The sequence below is a fragment of the Eulemur rufifrons genome, chromosome 29 (genome assembly GCF_041146395.1).
Source record: "Eulemur rufifrons isolate Redbay chromosome 29, OSU_ERuf_1, whole genome shotgun sequence".
In the NCBI taxonomy this organism is placed as follows: Eukaryota; Metazoa; Chordata; class Mammalia; order Primates; family Lemuridae; genus Eulemur; species Eulemur rufifrons.
In genome coordinates, this window is record NC_091011.1 from 68,885,001 (window position 1) to 68,907,500 (window position 22,500).

At 33.6% G+C, this 22,500-nt stretch overlaps 1 protein-coding gene across 6 annotated transcripts in view; it reads left to right on the top strand.

Annotated features, from left to right (window-relative positions):
• FOXP2 (forkhead box P2) overlaps window positions 1-22,500 on the top strand; it is a 241,094-nt gene that overhangs the window by 214,001 nt on the left and 4,593 nt on the right. For all 6 annotated transcript variants that reach the window (XM_069462525.1, XM_069462524.1, XM_069462520.1 and 3 more), the window contains 2 exons: window positions 1,160-1,229; window positions 2,011-2,174. In XM_069462525.1, the coding sequence (XP_069318626.1) occupies window positions 1,160-1,229; window positions 2,011-2,174 (234 nt within the window). The remainder of the gene's footprint in view (window positions 1-1,159; window positions 1,230-2,010; window positions 2,175-22,500) is intronic.

Consider the following 22,500-nt stretch of genomic DNA (forward strand, 5'->3'; position numbering starts at 1 on the left):
ACATTCCCTTGGCAATGAACTCCTTTGTGAATCTAGGCATAAATGGCATAAATCAACAGTATCCTACCTATTTTTTTTTTCCATAAAAATGATCACAAGACTGTTTTGGTTACTGTTCACATCGATTCAGCATTCTACTTGCATCAAAAAAAAATTGTTTTTCAGAATAGAACATGCATTCTAGAGGGAGATACCTGCCTGTTTTTATACTATACCATAGCCTCTAGTAGAAGACAAAAGGCTGTATTAAAACAAAGCTAATGTTCATATACTAGTATTCCTGAAAGTACCTTTTTATTAAGGATTTATGAGAAGACTTTATAAAAACATAATTATTTTTCTTTCCCAAATACTCTTTATTTTCAAAACAAACTTTGTTATTCGGACCTGCCTTACTTTTGCCCCAACCATGACTGTTTTCTATACAGTACAGTTGAGATACTCAAGATATGTTAAACAAAATTACTGGCTGAGAAGTTTGAATTTTTATTTTTTTCTGGAGAACAAGGCTGCCAAACTTAAGTCAGAAATATAATGGAGCCCATTTTGTGCCTCATTAACTCCATGTAGCATTTACTGCTCTCCTAAACCACTACTGCCTTATGTGAAGAGATGACTTTAATGTATTTATCTACTATTGGCCCTTGAGTTTTGATTTCTGTAGTCAAGTATGTGCTAATTTCTGCATTCAAGAAATAGTAAATCCATTATGTTGTCATTTAATTAACTATGGTAATTTGTTATGTTAATTCATGGTGTTCTAGAAATTAACCATTAATTATTTCCTGATTGCATCAAATTGGTAATTGTGTTGTATATTTACATTTTTAAAATTTTATATGAATGTTGTTCTTCTTGGAAATGAAACCTTCACATAGCTAGAAACAGGTTTAGAGATCCTCAAGGTTATGGCTCACTTTGCCTGCACACCATAGTCTAAAGTTTCATTCCTTATATTCCAGGCCCAAGTTGATATGTCATATGTGGACAATGATATATTTGAATTCTCTTACCTCATTTCTGTGGCCTTAGATACATCCACTGTGGATTAGTAGTGTCAGACAACAAGCAAGAACATGTTTTTAGCTGAGATTATTGATATCTACATATTTTATATTGTGACTTATTTGATCATTTTTATATATTTTTTTTCTTTCAGAAGCCCAACCTTAGTAAAAAATATACCTACCAGTTTAGGCTATGGAGCAGCTCTGAATGCCAGTTTGCAGGTAATATCATTAAGTGCACTTTTCCATTATTGTTACATTTGAATGTTTTGGGGTTTTTTTTTTTTTTTTTTTTTTTTTTGCATGGCTTTCTATTTAGGCAGGATTGTGATTGTTCTTAATAGTTGGTTTATCAACCAAGTAAGTTGTAGTACCTAGTACTGTAGAAAGCACTGGTTCTAATTCAAGCTACTTTTGATGTGAAGAAGCAAGAAGGACACCCTGTGGCAAAATCTGGAACACTCGTTTTTCCTGCAAATGCTAGATTGATAGAAGCTTTTGCAAATGCATGTGGCTATGCATTAATATTTATCCAGGCTGTCATAAATGATTTCACATCATAGTGTTGGGGAACATGGTGCTTGTGGCAAAAACTTTAAAGTTTAATTATAATATATAATTTTTATGCAGAGGAGGCAAATGTCAGGACTTCTTTATTTTGAGTTAAGTTCTGGTCATTTTTAAAAAGCAGAGCAACTGCTTATATTAAACTACAGTGTTTTACTACATGAGAGAATTAAGCATTTAATTATGCAAAAGGTTGAAATATGAGTGAGAAAGTTTGCTGTGAGAGCTATTGTTTATATTTTCACATCATACTTAATTTCCTTGCATCTCTGCCACAGTGGCCAATTAGGAATTTTTGTGTATCCCCATACATTTTATTTAAATGCTTCTCAAATATCTATATAATGATTTGAACCTGCTAAGGGAAGATAAATGTTTTAAAAATTATTTTAAAGGGCGTTTTAAAAGTCATTTTACACCCTCTTCATTTCACCAGGCTGCCTTGGCAGAGAGCAGTTTACCTTTGCTAAGCAATCCTGGACTGATCAATAATGCATCCAGTGGCCTACTGCAGGCCGTCCACGAAGACCTCAATGGTTCTTTGGATCACATCGACAGCAATGGGAACAGCAGTCCAGGCTGCTCGCCTCAGCCACACATGTAAGTGTGGTTAACAGACTCCCTAAAGGGAGGAACCTGTGTTCACATGCTTCTAAAATTTAGTATTCTTCTGAAGTTTTTAATGTTATATAAGTTAAAAATACAAGTCTAAATGGAGTTAAACTGTACCATGTTCATATATGTAAAAGTGTATCAAAATTAGTTTTAATACATCTTTTAGATTCTCTCAAATACCCTATAATTATTGTCCTAGCAGTCCTCTACAAATTCTTAGTACTGCTAACATTCTCTAGGGCATAAAGCAGCAGCTAAGATGAATCTGCATCTTATGGATCATTATCACAGTTTGGTTTGTATGGTGCAATAGGAATATTCATGATGGAATAAGTTGTTGTAATTTTTACTACTATTACAGGTCTCTAAACCATTTATGAACTGTAGTCAAGATATTGCCCATTTTTATAAACCGTAAAATGCAAAGTTTAACTGTTACCCACAGTTTACATAGAAGCTAGTAAAGTGTAACTTTTTGCCTGTCTTATAAATCAGTGTAATTACATATTCAACTTTAATTACTGGTGCGTCTGTATTGGCAAGGTTTATATGTTATATTTTATGCAAGACTACGATTCCTATTAATATTTAGCAGCTAACTATATCATTAATTACTCTAAAATCTTTCCCCTACCATCTTTTTAATGGAGCTGAGAGAGTAGAAGTATTAAAAATTGATGTATTGTGGATTTCAGAAATGTGTATGACACTTTAAAAAATGCCTGGCCTTATTCAGTAGTGTCAAGCATATCAGTTTCTTGTTTACTAAAAAGTATTGACCCTAGTAGAACTTAGAATTCAGAGGGAAAAAATTAGAATCTGAGTAATGAAGCGTATACACCATTCAGCTGTTAGGAGGAGTTGTAACTTACGTCCATACCTCCTAGAGTTAAGCATCATATACTTCTAATTTCAAGTTATTGAGATAAGATTAGTCCTTTCCTTCATTTTTATACTTTCTTTCTCTATTTTCCCATTAAATATCTGGTCAAAGATCTGAAAGAGAAATATGGCCTTTATATGTGCCCATTTTCATTTGACCTTTCACAAGATATTATTTTTGTTGACTTTTTAAACATTTTATTCTATTTGACATATTAATGTCTTTAAGATCATATGCCTAATTGCTTTATAGCACTTTTACTCTATCACCTTTGCAGAAAACACACTGTGAACATTAATGTGTTTTATCAGGTTCCAAACCATTACTTCTTCAAAATGGAAAAATTTGTCTTTTGGAAGTGTCTTTAGTTGTATTAAATAATACAAAAGAAGTAATAAAACTCGAAGTAGAAAGAACATGAATATATGCTCCTGAGAGTAGCAGTACTCTAAAACAAGGAAAGTGAGCAATCAGACAAAAGTTTTTATATCCCCGCTTTATCCTATCAGCCATGCAGTGGGTAGCTTGAGGCTTTTTACTTTCAGCAGTTCTCCTGAGTATGCTAATGCTCACTCCCTGTATAAAATGCTAAAACAATAAAACTTTAAAGAGCAAACAAGAGTTAGATCCTGTTTTCCCTTTTTTAAAAAAAGACTTATTTCTGAGAAATAAAAGATGTTCATAATAAAAGTGTTTAAGCTGTTGGTGCAACTCCCTGTGCTCATATGCAGTATATAGTGGTTGCTATAAACCATGTATAGAGGATATGTAAAGAAGTATTTTTTAAATGTAATTGTCCAGTGCTAAGAATATTAAAATAAAAAATTAATGATTTAATAAAATAGTTTATTAAACAATATATTTTAGAGAGTGAAATAATAATTAGGCGAAATTATGACATTGTTAAGTTAGCAGTATTTTTCAACTGGCAATTGCTATTTCAGATTTTTCATTTTATTATTAATTTAATTAAAGTTTAACTATGAAATATCTCAGAGAAATAATACTATGTGTAAAACAATATCTAAAAATGGTATATTTAATGTCTGATGTACTGCTGCTATGAGTTTATAAAATTAAAATGCTCATAGCTAATATAGTAGACATTTTATGCTTATATGAATTAGCATGTGACCAATGCCTACATTTATTTTCAATAGATAAAAGGAAAGCTTCCCTTGGCTTGTTGGAAACAGATTTCAGAAAAAATAAAAACTAGAGGGAGCCCAAATTTTGTCTTTTTCAAAAGACATAAATTATAATCAAATGTTTAATTATCTTGCTAAATATTGAGTCGATATTCATTCTTGTATCTGTTTCTGCTATCATTAATTTTTGTTTATTAGATGTCAAATATTGATGGAGTGTCACTTCAGGATTCTGTATCCTCATCTTTATAGAGCCTTAAGATGCTTGTACTTAAATAATCTTAAGCAATTTTGTATATTTTACGAGACAAAAGGAATATTAATCTAATTCTCTTAGTCAAAATTTGCTTGCATATAATTGAATGCATTTCAAAGTACTTTGGAAATTAAACAAAAGTGAAAGGATTTTTGTAAGACTTTTAAGTAGCACACTTATGCATCCTGAAATGAAATCATGGTACTTGTTGTTTTGGAGAGGGGTTTTTATGCTGATGCAATTGTAAACAACAGACAGGAGGGCCTAATGGTATCAGTATATGGGCTCTGGTGCCAGATTGTCAGGGTTCCAATTCCAGATTCAGCACTTAATAGCCAAGTGGGATTGGGCAGTTAACATTTCTTTCTTCAGTTTCCTCAGCTGAAAATGAGGTAAGTAATAACAATACCTACCTCGTAAGATTCTTGCAAATAAAATGAGTGCCTGCAACATAATAATTGCTTCTTGTGTCTCTCATAATGTTGCCTATGTAGGTACTGATTTCTACTACTTCTTGTAATACCTCATTGTCAGTATAAATGAGACTACAAACAATATGAAACCTTTTTTCTGTATTTTGCATCTTAATACTTTTTTTTAAGGCACTCTATAAGTTTGCAGTTATTTTCCTTGATAGTCTTTTTTTCTTTTTCTCTCATCTCCTCTTATAATTCATGAAGTAAGCAAATCTATAAAAGTGAAACAATATGACACAGGTATTTATTATAGGGAGAATATTACTCAGAGTTAGTGAGATAAAGGATTCTTGAGATAAGAAAATGTTATCTGAAGTTGGAAGCAACAAACAATTCAAATAGAATACTACCAACCCAGAATCAGGAACTTGTGATATGTGCCTAGAAAACATTGAGTACTAGGCTTGACAGGAATTTAGAATATATAAAGGAAAATAGAATTTAGAATATATGAAGTAAGATCAGACTGTTGAGTGACTTAAATATATATCAAGCTATGGTGTTTATTTCGGTTAATATGGGGCTTGTTAATGTTATGAGCTTGAATTTGACACATCAGAGCTTTGCTTTCAGAAGAGTAGTCTGAAAGTGTACTGAATGAACTATGACTTAATGAAACTCATGTGTGGTAGGATATTCTGGAATTGGGAGAGACTGGAAGCAGAGATTAATTCTTGGTCTGTAATGTCTGACTTAAGTACAGGACTAGGAGTAGAGAGCAAGGAATCCACACAAGAAGTGCTCTGAAAAACTAGAACAGGACAACTGATTGAGTCCTGGGGACAAAGAAGAAAATTGGGAAAAATTATAGCCACTTTAAAAGTCAACAGAGAGAAATAGAAGACACAAAAATACAGGTTCAAAAGGGAAAATGAAGAATTCAGAATTTTACCTGAGGAATCTAAGAACCTAAGTATCCTTAGATTCAGGGAGAAACACTGAAACTTGTTTTTGTTTAGTCTTTTTACTCAACTCCATGATAGTAAAATTCTACATGGTAGAATATGGGTACCTGAGGTTGGTAGAGATGTTTTAGAGCATTAGAAAGTATAGAATGGATATGGTATAGTGCTTCTTGAAAATTGTTTGTGAACAAGTGATGCCAAATTATCGCTCATATTCCATATTCCATATTTTAACCCTTCCCTTCCACTCTAATTTTTACTTTCAGAGTGCCCTGAATGAACGCTTTTGCCAAACTAGTGCATTTATTTTGCCTCAAACTATTTGACTTTCTGCTCTTTCCTTTCTCAGCTTTTCCTCTGCTTTCACTTAACTTAATTCCACCTTTGCTTATAGGACTAGTCCTATTTTTCCTGGAGGCTTTCCCAGGTAATTTTGCTGTCAGGACGTGCACTCTGCTCCATACCTCAAAAGAACTTGCTCCTTACACCATTATTTGGAACTAACACTTTGTGTGTATGTGTGAATGTGTGCACATACGTGCATGCACATGTGTTCATGCATACACGCATGCTTATTTTGCAGATATCCCTAGCTTAATGGCAAGTCCCTTAAGGACAGAGACTATGTTTTCCATATATGATAGTATATGAAACCCCTAACACATTCTACTATATCAAGTAAGCATTCAATAAAAGTATATTATGAAGAATCAAATGGACGTGACAGTTAATTAGAAATGATTTGACTTCATAAGGTGATACCTATAAGAGTAAAATCCACGATTCTCTTAGGATCCTGAAGAAGGGAGAACAAAAGAGATTTTAGAAAGAACAGAACTAAATATAATGTTTATCTTTATGAGGGAGCTAAGATATTTTTCTAAATATTGGTAGAGTGCACTTTTTAAATTGTATTTTTAATTTTAATTATTTAATTAATATGTATTTTATAACTATCCAAATTTATGTGAGTAGAAAGTGGCAGCCCTCTTCACCTCATTTGTGATTATCCTCCCAGACTTTGTTAAATTTTATCTCTTTTGTTGAAAGCCAAATGAAAAATAAAGATTGAAATTCATGCAATATAAATCAGATGAATGTTCAAGAGTATTATAGCAAAAAGTAGGAAAGGTTTAAAGTCAGGTGAAATTTTATAGATTCTACACAATAATTTTTGAAACTTTGGCACTTTTCAATCAACCACTTGTTGATTCAAAGTAAATATTTGATTTTTTAAAATTGTTATTATTGATTGCTGTTCAAAGAGTTGTAGAACTATCCATGGTATGAAATGTAAAGTATACTTCCTTTAAATGTCCGAGCTGAGTATCATTATAATTTATAATACTCTTCCCTTCTACACCTCAATGCCAATATTCCCTTATTATTTGGCTTTCCAGAGTTCGATAGAATATAGATAAAAATCATTTTAGCTTCCTATTTTATATAGACATTTACCTCTAAAAAAAACTACTTAAAAAGTTAGGATTGATGTTGTGCTTAAGCAGAAATAATTTAAACTTACTTTCTTCTCCCATGTGGTAGACTTAAATGAACGAAAAAGAGAAGAAAACATTTGACTAGACCTGGAAGGTGAACTCATACCGACAGAATCAGTCCATTTCCTGTCTCCTTCCCAACCTAAGGCAAAAAGAGGAATTTAATGATGTGCCCACCATGTTTAGTTCAATTCGGTTGTTTCTTCTTTATTAAGCAATTATTTCTCCTCACTCACAATAAGTTTGCTCAGATTTGCCTTTTTCTTCCTCTTATAAAATGTTAAATGAGATTCCAATTTTCATATTTTCAAATTTTGTTTCTAGAGATCAAAATGAATGTTCTTCCCGTGCTGGTTTTGTATGGAGGGCTTTACGCACAAAGCCTCCCATTGTCATGTCGTTCTTCTCTCTGATTATTAGAGTCTCCTACTGTTGAGTTTTCAGATCATTTCTTATATGCCATTCCTGAATCCTCTTAGCCTTTATGTCATTGCAAAGTTCTACTTGCTAAATATTCTATACTAGTTGCAGATGATTATTATTTTCTCCCTCTTATTAAGGCAAATATTTGAAGTCTGAGAGTTAACAGTCTTTTATGGTTAACAGAATAGACTGTTACTCTATAACAGTCTTATATAGAATGTTAATATATTGGATATAATACTTGAAAATAAATATGTTGTGCCCTTACGTAGCCAAAACGTTAGGGTAAGGAAATAAGAGACTGAGATATCATTTAAAAGGAGTAGTGTAGTATTATTGCAGGATTGCAACAGATTACATTTTTTTTTTAATTAACATGTCAAACCCATATTCTACATGCTCCAGAACTTTTTATATATCACATGTCCCAGTCATCTTTACAATATCCTCTGCTTCTTGAGAACCTCAGTTGTTAAGTCATTCCAATATTCCACTTCAGCCTCTCCTGTCGATAATATTTTGTCTCCACAGACAGCTAAAACAGACTTCCAGACCCCTACTTTTTAAACAGTATTGAAAGTCTAAACTGTGAATTGTCATAAAACATAATGAAAATATTCACATATATAATATTACCTTTCTTCCTTCTATTCTCTTTGGCTGCCTTAAAATTTAAATTGCTATTTGTAGGCACATGTAGAATTTGCAGGTCCTATACCTTTTGGTTGGTGATATTTTATATAAAAATCCCTACAGACCTTAGATCTCTCTGTGGACAAAAGCATTTGAAATTGGAGTGGCTCTGTATTTCACAGCAAAGCAGTTGAAAGTGACTGACAACTTGAGCAAGTGAAATGCTCTCTCTCATTGTTTTCATTCCTGTTAAGCCTGCACTATTTTTGCTGATGTTTTGGATCATTATGTTGCATTATGAAACTCTAAACATAAAAGCATTTTTATTTGGTCTCACGTACGTTTTCACAGATTTTCTAAATAACAATTTTTCAGTGACCTTTAATTTTTTTTCCTACCATTTCTGGGCCTCTTATAATTTTTGTTCTGATTTAATTCCATTTTTATTTAATCTCTAAAGTTTTTCATTAACTTTGCTAGTTAGCTTTGAGATCTCTTTCCAAAGTGATTGTACAGAACTTATGATTATGCCAGCTCTTTATCATCTCATCTTTTTTTTTTTTAAGTGCTACAAGTGTGGATCAGTAGCTGCTGTTCTTTTTTACATTATTCCAGGCCCCATATGTGGCACTTACAACTCATTCCAGTTCCTCTTAATAAAAAGATCCTCCTAGAGATACAGTGCCTTCAGCTAAAAAGTGTTGTATCCCCACCGTGCCAATTGTGGAAATTTGTGGGTTCCTATAGGGTTTTGAAGGATTTTTATAGAACTATACAGATGATATCTGACATCCGTGGTGTGAATTCCCACAATTTAGGCAAAGCGTGTCAGAAAACTTTTAGCTGACAGTTTTGTAGCTTACTGCTTCTGTTTTATATCTAAAGAACATAACTTTATTAGAAGATACATCTTCATTTGCACTAATACTATTTAAGCCTTAAAAATTTCTTTTCTCTAAGGGTCGAAAAGTCATTGAATTGTTAAAGAATGAATATTGCTTCAGTCTAATTTTTTTCTACTTCTAGTATGGGGGAAAAAATAAAGCTTTTATATACCCTTATGGTATTTTAATTTCAGCTTTTGACAGGGCCTGGGAAGTGGATGTATATTTGACAACTATAGGCATTTTATTAGTAAAGATATTTATAAAGTCAACTATCATTTCAGAATATTACTTTATGTGAAGGTAATTTACATGGTAAGAAGTTGTTTTAATATGTGTTAAAATTATATGCATTTTGACTAGCAGAATTTAAAATTTACCATGTAACTACCACATTGTACCTGAATATTTCAACACCAATAAACACAGTTTAAAACGAAGGGTTACTATATTCCAAAGCAGTTTCTATCATTAGGATAGAATTAAATAATTTATGTAATTTATATAAGCAACAGATGATCAAATAGTATAATATAACTAGTAGAAATGAACATTCTTTAGTTTGCTCAACATCTTTATTTTGAAGACAAAATGGAGTAACATCAACAAGGTACTTAAAAGGCAGGAGAAAAAATAGTTATTGGACACATAATGTTATCTTACTATTGATAAATATATATTTGCAACATTAAATCTAAGGTCCCTTTTGTTAATTAGCAAGTCAGAGAAGGACATAATGCGCTACATTTAGAATAAAAGGTACATACTATTTTACTCCCTGTTACATTCTCATTTTTAGAACTCACAGAGTAGAACTAAGCATAGTTCAGAAGAAAACTGGTGTGTAAGGTCTATAGCTTAATTTGAACAAAGGAATAATTTCAGCACAGCACATATGCAATCCAAGTAGAAAACAATTTCTGTAAAGATACCGTAAGAGACAGCTTCACCAATACCCAGCAGTGGATGGGGAACATTCCATCAGGGCAGTTTGGTAATGGGAAGTAGATAACAGAGCAGAAAAATGGGTGAGCCACATTCAAGAGGCCTAGCCACAGACATAGGGCCCAACAATAGCACTTCGAGGTCGAGCTCTTCAAGGAACCAGAACCCAAGTTATCTAACAGGTGATTAGAGAGACACTGGGACATAGACCCCATTTACTCATGTTACCTGTCCCATTTCTGACTGAAGGTTTCCAAGGAATAAGGCAAAACCCACAACTTGGGGATTAATGGTTCAAAGTGGAAATGGAGCAGCAGCAGTGCTGACTTAATAGCCAAGTGTCAAGATGTAATTTAGACTTTCCCTTTATTTCTATGGCCAACAGATTCGAAATATAAAGGTCCTTAGATCTAGAGGTGCATGTGTATTGAAAGTTTTCCTTTATGAGACACAACATGGAATGGTACCAACTGTATGTCAATGGGCAGCTAATTCGATTCTGAGATTGCGTACAATATATTTGTACTCATCGATGATCAAAGTAATTACATCCATATTTTCATTTTATTACAACTGTTTTGGTCACATCTATCACTTTTGTAAATTCAAATAGAGTGGTAAATCTTAAAGAATTTTGTTGTTTTCTTTTTAATCAGCACTACAGCAAAACTATCTGAAATCATTTGAGAGTGAGTCTTTAATCCAGTTTCTTTAAACAATGTTGCATAAATTTAAATAAATTGCAATATAATGTTGAAGGTAAGGGCAGGAAATCTTAGAGAAATTTTGATATGATACACATATATACACATGTAGTTTATAAAATTGTGTTTCATTAACCTTAATCCATCTTTCGGTTATATTTCTTAGAACTGGTATTGACTTTAAACGGAACTTTGGAACTCCCCATTGGGGTCGGATCTATTGAGACAGAAGATAGAATTATAAATTGCATCATTAAGAATGGAAATATGTCTTAGAAAGAAAACTTCTGTTACAATTATCTGAAAATAATATTCCTTTGCAATCAAATGCTAAATGGCTATATTTTTTAGAAAATGGAATAAGGGAGAATAAGATTTGTTAAATATATTAGTATTAAAGTTGTATCTGGCTTTAAGATGAAAATTAAAACTTGTTTGGCTGTTATCTTTAGCCAGGGAGAACAGGTATGGGAAATATAGTGGGGTATTTTCTACTTATATCCTGGATAAAGCCAATTATACAAGGTATGTATGGAATGGGGAGTCATTTGTTCACTCCAATTTTTGAATCCCCTTTTCATAGTTTGCACATTTATGTAAGAAGGAATATTTTCCTTTTCATCAAGATATAAGGAGGATTTTTATTTCTGTAGAATCTAAGAGATGGTTCTGAATACTGTCCTAGTGACAGCAGCTATGTGCAAACTCATTCAAATGAAAACGAAGATCCATTCATTCAACACTAGAATTTGTGTGTCGAATATTATTTTAATCTACAAAAGAGAAAATCTTGAAAGATAAGAAATTGGAATAAAGCTGAACCATGTAAGTGAACCTCTTTTATAAATTTTTAGTTGACAAAATAAGAACAAAATTTTCATTCCTAGTTGTTTTTAATTACCTATCCTTCTATTCACTTATATAATTAAGAGAATTAGATATTTCTCTAAAGTGTGCTTAAATTTAGAATGTAAAATCTAAATTTTTGTGGGAAAAATTTGGTAAATCATTTCAAAATGATATTTTAAGTTGAATAAAATAAATAATTTCTTTATGACTACATACATAACTTTATTTAATTACTCACATTATCCTAAGATCAGCTCTCATTTTAAAAAGTACTAACAAAATGTTTTCTTTTAGATGTAAACTTTTCTATTTAAATCTTTAATGCCACTTATATTAGCTTATTTCTGTGATGTGTTTAGTAAACAAATACTTCATAAATGGGAAAACAAAATATTTCTCTAAAAGTTACATAGATATAAGAAACATGAACTGTTTCTCATTTCAACCTGATTTTATACAAATGGAGATAGATAAACTTGCAGTGTTTGTGAATCTACTGTCAAATCCCAAATACAATTATATCATTTCCTTTTACATATACTAGAAGGAAATGAGTAAATTGAGTAATCTCCATTTTTATAGGCTTGCTAAGTGAGCATCAATTATTTTACTAGTTTTCCTATGAAACTTAGTCTTTAAAAAAATGACATTTTTTGGTATTTCCTGTTTGATGTGATTGTATCTTCCAAGATATCATCAGTCAATAGAAGTTAGCTATTCAAATTAGCAAACAAAAACAGGCCAGGCATGGTGGCTCATGCCTGTAATCCTAGCACTTGGGAGGCCGAGGCGGATGGATTGTTTGAGCTCAGGAGTTCGAGACCAGGCTGAGCAAGAGCGATTGAGCCTCATGAAATAAAACCTAAATAAAACCTATCTTAAAGATTCCTGTGCTTATATTTTGGAATTCATTTTATATCTTCAAAACACCAATATTTATATAGTAAGCATGAGGGCTTTGCCATCTGCAAAGTGGAACTAACTGAAAAAAAATTGGTTCAAACACATATGAAATTAATAGTTAAAATGCTAATCATATGTTTTGATTATTTTAAATGGTCAGATACTAATAGTGATCATTATTCATTCAACAGCCTTTTGCCAAGTACTAAATAAAGATTGTAGATGGTTAAAAGAAAACCTTATCTTGTCCTGACATTTTCTTTTATCTAGAAAATTGTTGATGCTATTTTATGAAATAGTCAAAACATATGCAGATCAATGGAGAGCATATGACTATAGCAATACTCAGTCTATGCTGATATTTTTAAATGTTATTAATCAACAATTAAGACCTAACAGTAAATAAGAGACAAAGAAAATTTGTATGATTGTAAACATTTTCTATTAGAGTTAATTAATGTATTCCACATAAGTTAAAGATATCCAAACTACAAGTAAGTTGAAATAAGGATCAAGACATTTTAAAATCAAAGACTTGAGCAAGTCTATATTGAGTGGAAAACAGATGCATGGTTTAAGGGCTACACATATTTCAGTACATTCAATGTGTTTCTTAAAGTACTGTGTATATACGTTCATTTTATTGGATAAAAACTGCCATACTGGGTCAAATAAAATCAGTTTCCATAGTAAAATTGAAGCATCTGAGCCCCAACACTGTTTCTGAAGATAGCTTTTTTAATATTATCTGGAGAGTAACATTTTTTTTTATAGTAATGATGCACGATTACTGATAGAAGTATGTTATAGCCTTCAGGTGTGCTAGAGCAAGGGAAAAGGTTAAAAAATCATTTTTATGGGACTTTTAAAAAGATTTATCTTTTTTTATTAAAATATGCTTATTACTTTTAATAGGTATACTATGTTAAATGTATTGAAAATTTTCTCAAATATCTAGGATTATAAAAAGAAAACATGTAGGCCGGGCATGGTGGCTCACGCCTGTAATCCTAGCACTCTGGGAGGCCGAGGCGGACGGATTGTTTGAGCTCAGGAGTTCGAGACCAGCCTGAGCAAGAGCAAGACCCCGTCTCTACTAAAAATAGAAAGAAATTATCTGGACAGCTAAAAATATATAGAAAAATTAGCCGGGCATGGTGGCGCATGCCTGTAGTCCCAGCTACTTGAAAGGCTGAGGCAGGAGGATCGCTCGAGCCCAGGAGTTTGAGGTTGCTGTGAGCATAAGGCTGATGCCATGGCACTCTAGCCTGGGCAATAGAGTGAGACTCTGTCTCAAAAAAAAAAAAGAAAAGAAAAGAAAAGAAAACATGTAAAAGAAGTGCCTATAATCAGTAAAACACATAAAAATAATTATATCTAGGTGACCATTTAATATTGACTTGTAAATGTTTGGTAAAATCAACCTTACGTTGCCTGAAATTGCTTATATTGTAGACATGGGCCATAAATCATAAGATTTTCTTCACAGCATTTGTTGACACCAATAAAAAAATTTAAGACAAAATTTTTATTGTTAGATTCATGGCATTGATAAATGTTATATTTCTAAAAAGGTCTGATCAAATTTACATTATGCCACTGAATCATGAATGGTGACAATATGTAAATATTTTAGTCATCACATTTGGTAATATCTAAGTAAGCACAGAAGACAAAACACTATTGTAATTCTACCATCTAATGTCTATTGACTTAAATAGATTTTGAACATTTCAGTTTAAGAAAACTTTATTCATAGCACCTTTTTATTGAAGAAAAACAGGAACAGTTTATAGCTGAGGTCCTCAACCCCTGGGGGCAGACCAGTACTAGTGGGTGGGTGGCCTGTTAGGAACCTCCCCCCGCCCCAGGCTGCATAGCAGGAGGTGAGCAGCAGGTGAGCCAGCAAAGCTTCACCTGTATTTACAACCACTTCCCATCACTGGCATCACCGCATATGTTCCACCTCCTGTCAGATCAGCATCGGCATTAGATTCTCATAGGAGTGCGATTCCTACTGTAAACTGGGAACCCTACTGTAAACTGCGCGGTAGGGATACAAGGGATCTAGGTTCCGTGCTTCTTATGAGAATCTAATGCCTGATGATCTGAGGTGGAGCTGAGGCGGTGATGCTGTGCTGGGCAGTGCTACAAATACAGATTATCATTAGCAGAGGGTCTGACTGCACGATAAATGTAATACACCTGAATCATCCTGAAACCATCTCTCCCCTTCCTTAGCCCATGGAAAAATTGTCTTCCATGAAACCAGTCCTTGGTGCCAAAAATGTTGGGGACCATTGGTTTATAGGACCTTTTGCTTAGTCTTGAATAAGGAGAAAGTGAATACAATTTACATTCCTCCAGGGAATATACTGTCTGATGGTAATCTAAAACGATAAACTTTCCCATTATAATTTGACTCTTTGCTTCAGGGTGTAGGCAAACATTAACATTTTTTGCCTTTTTTTGGTGCCTTAGCTACTTATAAATTTCACAACAAAAGAGGCAGCACATTTCTTTAGGCAACAAATCAGTCTATCACCGTAGCTAGTTCTCCGTGTTTTGAGTGTATATCATTACTGAGGGTGGTTATAAAACTGAGAAATTAAGCTAGAGTATAAAAACAACTGCTACTTTGCAGTTCCTTCAAGTAGAGATTTGAAAGGTTGAATGGTCCAGAGATGAGTTTCATTCATTTAAGTGTAAGCATTTATTAAGCACCTATTTTGTGCAACACACTCTGCTAGAAACTGGAGTATGATCTGTATCTACAGAGGTAAAACTCTAACAGAGGGATAAATACATAGCTAGTGATACAGACCAAGTGAAAGTATGAGGAGAGCTGTAAACAAATTGTGAAGTCGAAGATGTAAGCATACACATGCACAAAGGCAATTAGAAAGACTTCATGGAGGGTGTGGCTTTGTGTTAGGCTTAACATGGAGTCAATTTTTAGGTTGAACTTTATGAAATTGTTGACATTTGACTGTTTTTTGCCTACAAAAATAGCAGTCATAAACATATTAACCTAGTGTTAGGCAGAGATGAGAAAAGACAGGATAGATGTGAAAGATCTGAGGATATGAGCAAAGATGACTAAAGCATGGATTTCATTCAAAGAATAGATAATAACTTTTTTTTCCCCTCAGCAATGGGCAATCTACCTAGAGAGGAATACCCTACAGGACGCAATTGGACAGGGATTTGGGAGGCATGTCTTAGAGTCTGTTAATCTCCAAGCTGATGATATGTTAGGGGCATTTTAAAAATTTACCAATTGGCTGGGCGTGGTGGCTCATGCCTATAATCCTAGCACTTTGGGAGGCCGAGGCGGGAGGATTGCTCAAGGTCAGGAGTTTGAGACAAGCCTGAGCAAGAACAAGACCCCGTCTCTACTAAAAATAGAAAGAAATGATTTGGATAGCTAAAAATATATAGAGAGAGAAAAAATTAGCCAGGCATGGTGGCGCATGCCTGTAGTCCCAGCTACTCAGGAGGCTGAGGCAGGAGAATCACTTGAGCCCAGGAGTTTGAGGTTTCTATGAGCTGGGCTGATGCCACGGCACTCTAGCCCGGGCAACAGAGCGAGACTCTGTCTCAAAAAAAAAAAAAAAAAAAAAATTACCAATTATTTGGAGATGCTCCGCAAGACCCTCAAGGGTATATATTACCTACTTTTAAAAAGGCTTACCTCTTTCCTTTTTTGCTACTCCTCTCTGGAAATAGATTATTTTTTTTTTCACTTGAGAAAGTAGCGACACTTGATGCCCTACTATTGTTTTAAAATATATTTTTTTCTTTAAAATGATATAAGAAAACAGACAAAAAATTAAAAAGAAATAAAATTTCCAGATCCCAAGTATCAATATTATTGTGGCTATTACTGCTAATAACATTTTAATCACAAAGAGAACTGTGGTGAAATTCGTTTTCAACATCTTTTCATCTTCACTTTCTAATATCCAAACTTTCTGAGATCCACTTCCCCTCCTCCTCGAGCAATTAAAACAACAAATATAAAAATTCATCAAAATTTCGTGAGAGTTATGAAAAGTTCAGGTATGTTTTAATTTTCAAAAGGATCTTCTATCTCCTTGGTAGAGTATAAAAGGGAAATATTTCACATATATATAAATTTAAGAGTAATACACACAAAATCTTTTACTCCATAACCTATACCCTGAATTCTTCACTTCTCTCCACTGTTTCTATCCTTCTACCTTAGTTCTAAGAATCATTTCCTTATTACATTGTTTTAGTGAGCTCCTGACTGGTAACGCGACCTCCAGTGTCCTACACTCAGTCTACACTTTGCAAATTAACCTTCCTAAAACCTTTTTATCTTTTCATTCTTCTGCCCCAAAACTATCAATAGCCCTTCAGCTGGTAGAGATTAAGTTTAAACTTTGTAAAATGCAACTGAAGGCCCTTCATCATCTGACCTTGTTCTACTTTTCTAACGTTGTTTTTTATTACCACCGCTCCTTCCCTCATGGCCTCAGTGTACCCTCAGCATTCCCATAACACATCTAAGATTCTCCATTTTCCCCATTTCCACTCAGAATGTCCTTTCTCTCATCTCTGTGTAATGAAAGTTTTCACATATGTCAAAGCTACCTGAAGCAATACCTCCCTCTTTCACAGAGTACTCACTGATTGCATTGTCAGAATTTATCTCCCCTTGCATAACACTTCATCTACTATGGCAATGATCACATTCTGCCTTGTATCAACGTTATTTGTGTGTATGTCTTACTTCCTCTATTAGGCTGAAAACTCCATGAGAAAAGGAACCCTTGTCACTATAAGCCCCTAGACCAGTGGTTTATACACAGTGTCTATTGGCTGGATTTTTTTTTTCCGCTTCTAAGAAGAAGTAACTTTTATCCTCCTAAAGTACTTCTATTTTAGTTATTGACTTTGTACCTCCCTCAGGGAATAATAACAGACTTTCTATCTCTCCATCATTAAACAGTTCTGTTCCTTTAATTATAAAAGAAGTTCCAAATATCTTTCTAATTCTCCCCAGTGTTAATCTTATCAGATTAGGAGATGGCTATGCCTTCTTAAGCAAGAAACATAAAGCAGTGCTGTTCTGTAGTAAATAGTAGGTAGTAGACTAAAAAGAAATAGTTGAATTAGAAGTCTTCTATTTCATGGACAGAATTAGTATTTTTTCCTCCTTTTCATTCCTGAGTTTTTAAAAAACTAAGTCCTTGATGTTTCAAATGTTTTCATCGGCTTTATTCCTGGGAACAACTAATTCTATTTGTTTAAAGTAGTTTCCACTTTGTTTAGTATTAAGGGCTTTAGCAAGGACTGAAGTTTAATCTGTAAAAAAAAACCTCAAATTCTGAAGCTGAAGAAAGTAGTGCACAAATTTCAAATCAGTTGGGGGAAAATGATATGATGAATATCTGAACCATCTAGAATTAGATTTTCGAATCCAGAAAGGGTTTTATCACCAGAATAGTCAAAAAATTTCTCTCATGTCCATCTGAACTTGCTCTTACTTTACTGTCTTTAATGAATTCCATTAGGAATACACATGTTATTTTAATGCTGTTAGAGCATTGGAAATCTTCTTAGTGGCAAATAATCATTCTCCACTCTTAACTCTTTCTGTATCACTTAATTGCTACTTAGGACACTTAGAACTGGCAATCTTGTAGTTTTTGAGTATATACTCCTCTCATGGTAGAGTACATGTTCTTTGATACACATTAAAAGCCTCACAGTGCCTTAAATAGGGGAGATACTCAATAAATTTTTGTTAAGTTAATGATTGGCAATAGGAGATAATGGTAATATGTTATTGGATTTTCCCATCAAAGTGAGATTGATGCTGTCTACATCACTACAGATACAGGGGACTTTACTCAATCCACAGTTTAAAGGAATTTCTGGCAGAAAAAATTATTTTCTAACAGGCATATATATATATATTGCTACATCTCTTTTTTTTTTTTTTTTTTGAGACAGAGTCTCACTCTGTTGCCCAGGCTAGAGTGAGTGCCGTGGCGTCAGCCTAGCTCACAGCAACCTCAAACTCCTGAGCTCAAGGGATCCTCCTGTCTCAGCCTCCCGAGTAGCTGGGACTACAGGCATGCACCACCATGCCCGGCTAATTTTTTCTATATATATTTTTAGCTGTCCATATAATTTATTTCTATTTTTAGTAGAGATGGGGTCTCGCTCTTGCTCAGGCTGGTCTCGAGCTCCTGAGCTCAAACGATCCGCCCACCTCGGCCTCCCAGAGTGCTAGGATTACAGGCGTGAGCCACCGCGCCCGGCCTACATCTCTTAAAATTTTTATTGTTTAGTCATTTTAAATCTATTTAAGATTTCTCCAGCTGAGTATATATTATCAGAATTTCATAAGCCCCAACATACATAGCAAATGTGATGTAGGCCTGTCCCATTCAATGCATGTATGTTAATGATTTTAATGACAAGCTAATGATGAGGACTGTGATGGATGACTGAGGAGAATAAATGTAGGAGCTCTTTGTACAAAGCATTTCAGTGGTGGCCCTACTACTTTGAAATTCACTTTCCAATGTTGATCTAAAATGTAATCTGAGACATAACCTAGGCTTTTGGCTTAGTATTTTGGTGATCCAAAACGTGTTGGTAAATAAGTTTTTGAAATAATTATAGCAATATGTTATGTTCTTTTGTGCCTTTTATTACTTTAAATATACTTTTAAAGAAATATAGGTAATCATTAATAACACTAATGCTTGTTAGTTGATATGTGAAGCAAATATGTCTTTGTTTTATGACTTTTCTGATACAGTAATAAAATACCACTTTGGGAAGCAGGACTGAAACATTTTTTAGAGCTAATTAAGCTCATATAATGTTTAAAAATTATTATTCATACCATATCTTCTTCTTCAAAAAAATATATAAGGTTATAATTGTATCATGACTGTATCTAATGTTTATTGGTCACTTATGACCCAGGCACTGTTTCAGGTGTTTTCCATGTATATAAAATAATTTAACCCTCAACAAATGTATAAGGTAGGCACTTTTTTTGTCCCTGCACTATGGGTAAGGAAACGGAGGTAGAGAGAGGTTAAGTAGCTTTCCAAGGTCACATAGCTAGGAAGTAAAAGAGGCAGACTTCCAACCTGAGCATTTTATCCTCAAAGCCCACTATATTCTTAACCACTTAACCACTGCTGCATGACTAAAGATTATAAATGAGGTGCCTAAACTATTCAGTATTACTTTATGCCACACTTACAAGTTAATCAAAATACTAAGTACATAAAATTTATTGTGCTAAATTACACCCTTATAATTAAAAACCTTTAGATAATTCCACCTGAGGAGAGGATCCATAATAAAGAAATGGTGAGCAGGGAAGAAAGAGGGAGTTTCTTTAAAGGGATTGTTTCATTTTATTTGAATTGTCAGGGATGTTTCTGTGGTGGAGGGAAGCGTCTTTCCTGGAAGAAAACCTAATTATCCTGTGATGGTATAACACACGGCACCTCGAAGAATTTGGAAACATGAAACTACAGAGATATCCACCTTTTCTTTCAGAAATAAATTAAATGGCTCTCATATCCTGTAATGGGGACAAGAAGAGAAAGATATTGCTAATGGCCATAAGAAGAGACTAATTCCCTATCCATCTTGCAACCCACAAAAGGCATGTGGTTTCATTGTGTTCCGTTTCTTTTGAATTGGCATACAACATGACAAGTGAAAACATGGAGCACTTTGAGTTCCAAAAATAAGAAACCTAATAAAAATAGAGATAATAGAAATTTTATTTTTTTTAAAGGATTCCACCAAGAGGTGCTGTCACTTTCAAGCAGTTTTATTCTCTGGGATGCTCAAACTTCTCTTGCTACTTTTTGTTTCTTTCTCTGACATTGTGTTGGTGGCAATTAAATCTTTTAAAAAATGAACATTAGTAATGATTGACTTTCGTTTGGTTTATTATAATAAATTGACAGCTTAACACTATAGCCATTAAGGAAAATTTTATTTACATCTTTCCTAGCTCTGATACCTTTTTCACTACTTCTGAATGAAAAGAATTCCAAGAATATTTAATTCCAAAGAGAAATTTTCCCTTTTAGAATTAGTGCAAATGAAACTCTTAATGACTTGATGGCACATAATTTATTCAATCAACATGTGTTTACTGGGTGCTTGCTACGTGTAAGGTCTCCTAATCTGTGAAGTTCACAGTCCATTTGGCAAGACAAGGTACAACTACCACTAGAAAGAGTTAAGTGACATTGCGTGTGATTAAGACAACATGGAATGGCAGAAATAGCAAGGTTTCAAGAAACATTCTCTAGTCCAGCATGTGTGTTAGTCCTGGCTGTGCCTCTACAGAAACACTTGGAAAGTCACTTGTTTTCTGATATGAAAAATGGGAACATTAAATAAGAATATCTTTATGTTTGGTACAGTTGTAGGATTCAAAGATTTTGTAGTTTTGAGCATCAGAATTATCAACAAAAACGCTTTGGAGGGTTAAAGTAGAAAATCAGTGCAAGTTGGACAGGTCAAACAAAGCCTTTAGGGAGTATACATGATATGAGTTGGTCCTTGTATGGTAGACAGGATGTGAATAGGTAGAACAAAGTAGGAGGGACTTCCAGGTTCTGTGTGTGCATGGAGATTTGATAGGGAAAGCACAGGCTGAGTCAGCATGAAGAATGACTTGGAATAGGAACTGAGCACAACGTTTCTAAGATGATGTTTTGAGTCTGGAGTAGAAGTTATCCAGAAATACTGTTGTACATAGGTGGGTTGAGGCCGGATCACAGGTTTTTGAGAATGGCTAAAGGGTCTTGGCTTACTCCTGTTTCAGCCCCCTCTGTCTCAGTTCAGACATATTTTTGTACAGGGAAGTGACATAATAAAATAAAGTTTTGGTATGTTAAAATTTTCTGAGAATGCAATGCAAAATACCTTTATAATTATCCTGCAATTTTTTTTTTCTCCGTGTGCTTGTTTTTAAATAATACACCCTACTTGTTATTCTTCCTTATTAGAAACTTGAGACTTTAGCACAAGATTCTTTATTCAAATAAAATCCAGCCCAATAACCCAAATGAACCAGATACACACGATTTTGCAGTGCTTTAGCTGAGGAGATAGTGGAAGTAGAGCAGATTAGGAAACAGAGTAGAGGGACCTTCTAGGTCTTCTCAGGGCAAGAATATTAAAACACACCACTATACAAGAGGTCAAATCTTTAGCTAAAATTACAGGATGTCCAAAATAATGTTAATTGATTCAAGGGCAAGAGTGCTAGATATCTATGTATGTATCTTAACAGTTACTCAATATCTATTTAGAAATATTCAGCTGTTTAGGCTTGAAAGTTTTGAATATTCACAGGTCATTATGAAACCTAATTAGAAAAAGGTGCTATTATATTAACCTTTGGATTTTATTCTAATTATTTCTAGTACTTAGAGTTTAGCATTCACTAAAATGTTCTGAATCCCAGATTAAACCAGGAAAATCTAAAATTATAAATTTAATTTATAACTATTATTAAATCAAAATGTCATTTTTTAATAAAAGTCATTAAATGAATATGAACTTTCAGAGTAATCTCATTAGAAGATTTTGTTTGTATATTTTAGAAGGTACTGTGGGAATATTAACATTAGATTTAATAAATGTTTAAAATTCTGAACATGTCTCGTTGATACTGTAATAACTAGTTGGTTCATCGGTCATTTTACTCAAACTGTTGGCTATTTCATAGTTGTTGAGTTCAATTGGTAGATTTTTTTTTAGTCAAGATAGTTGGT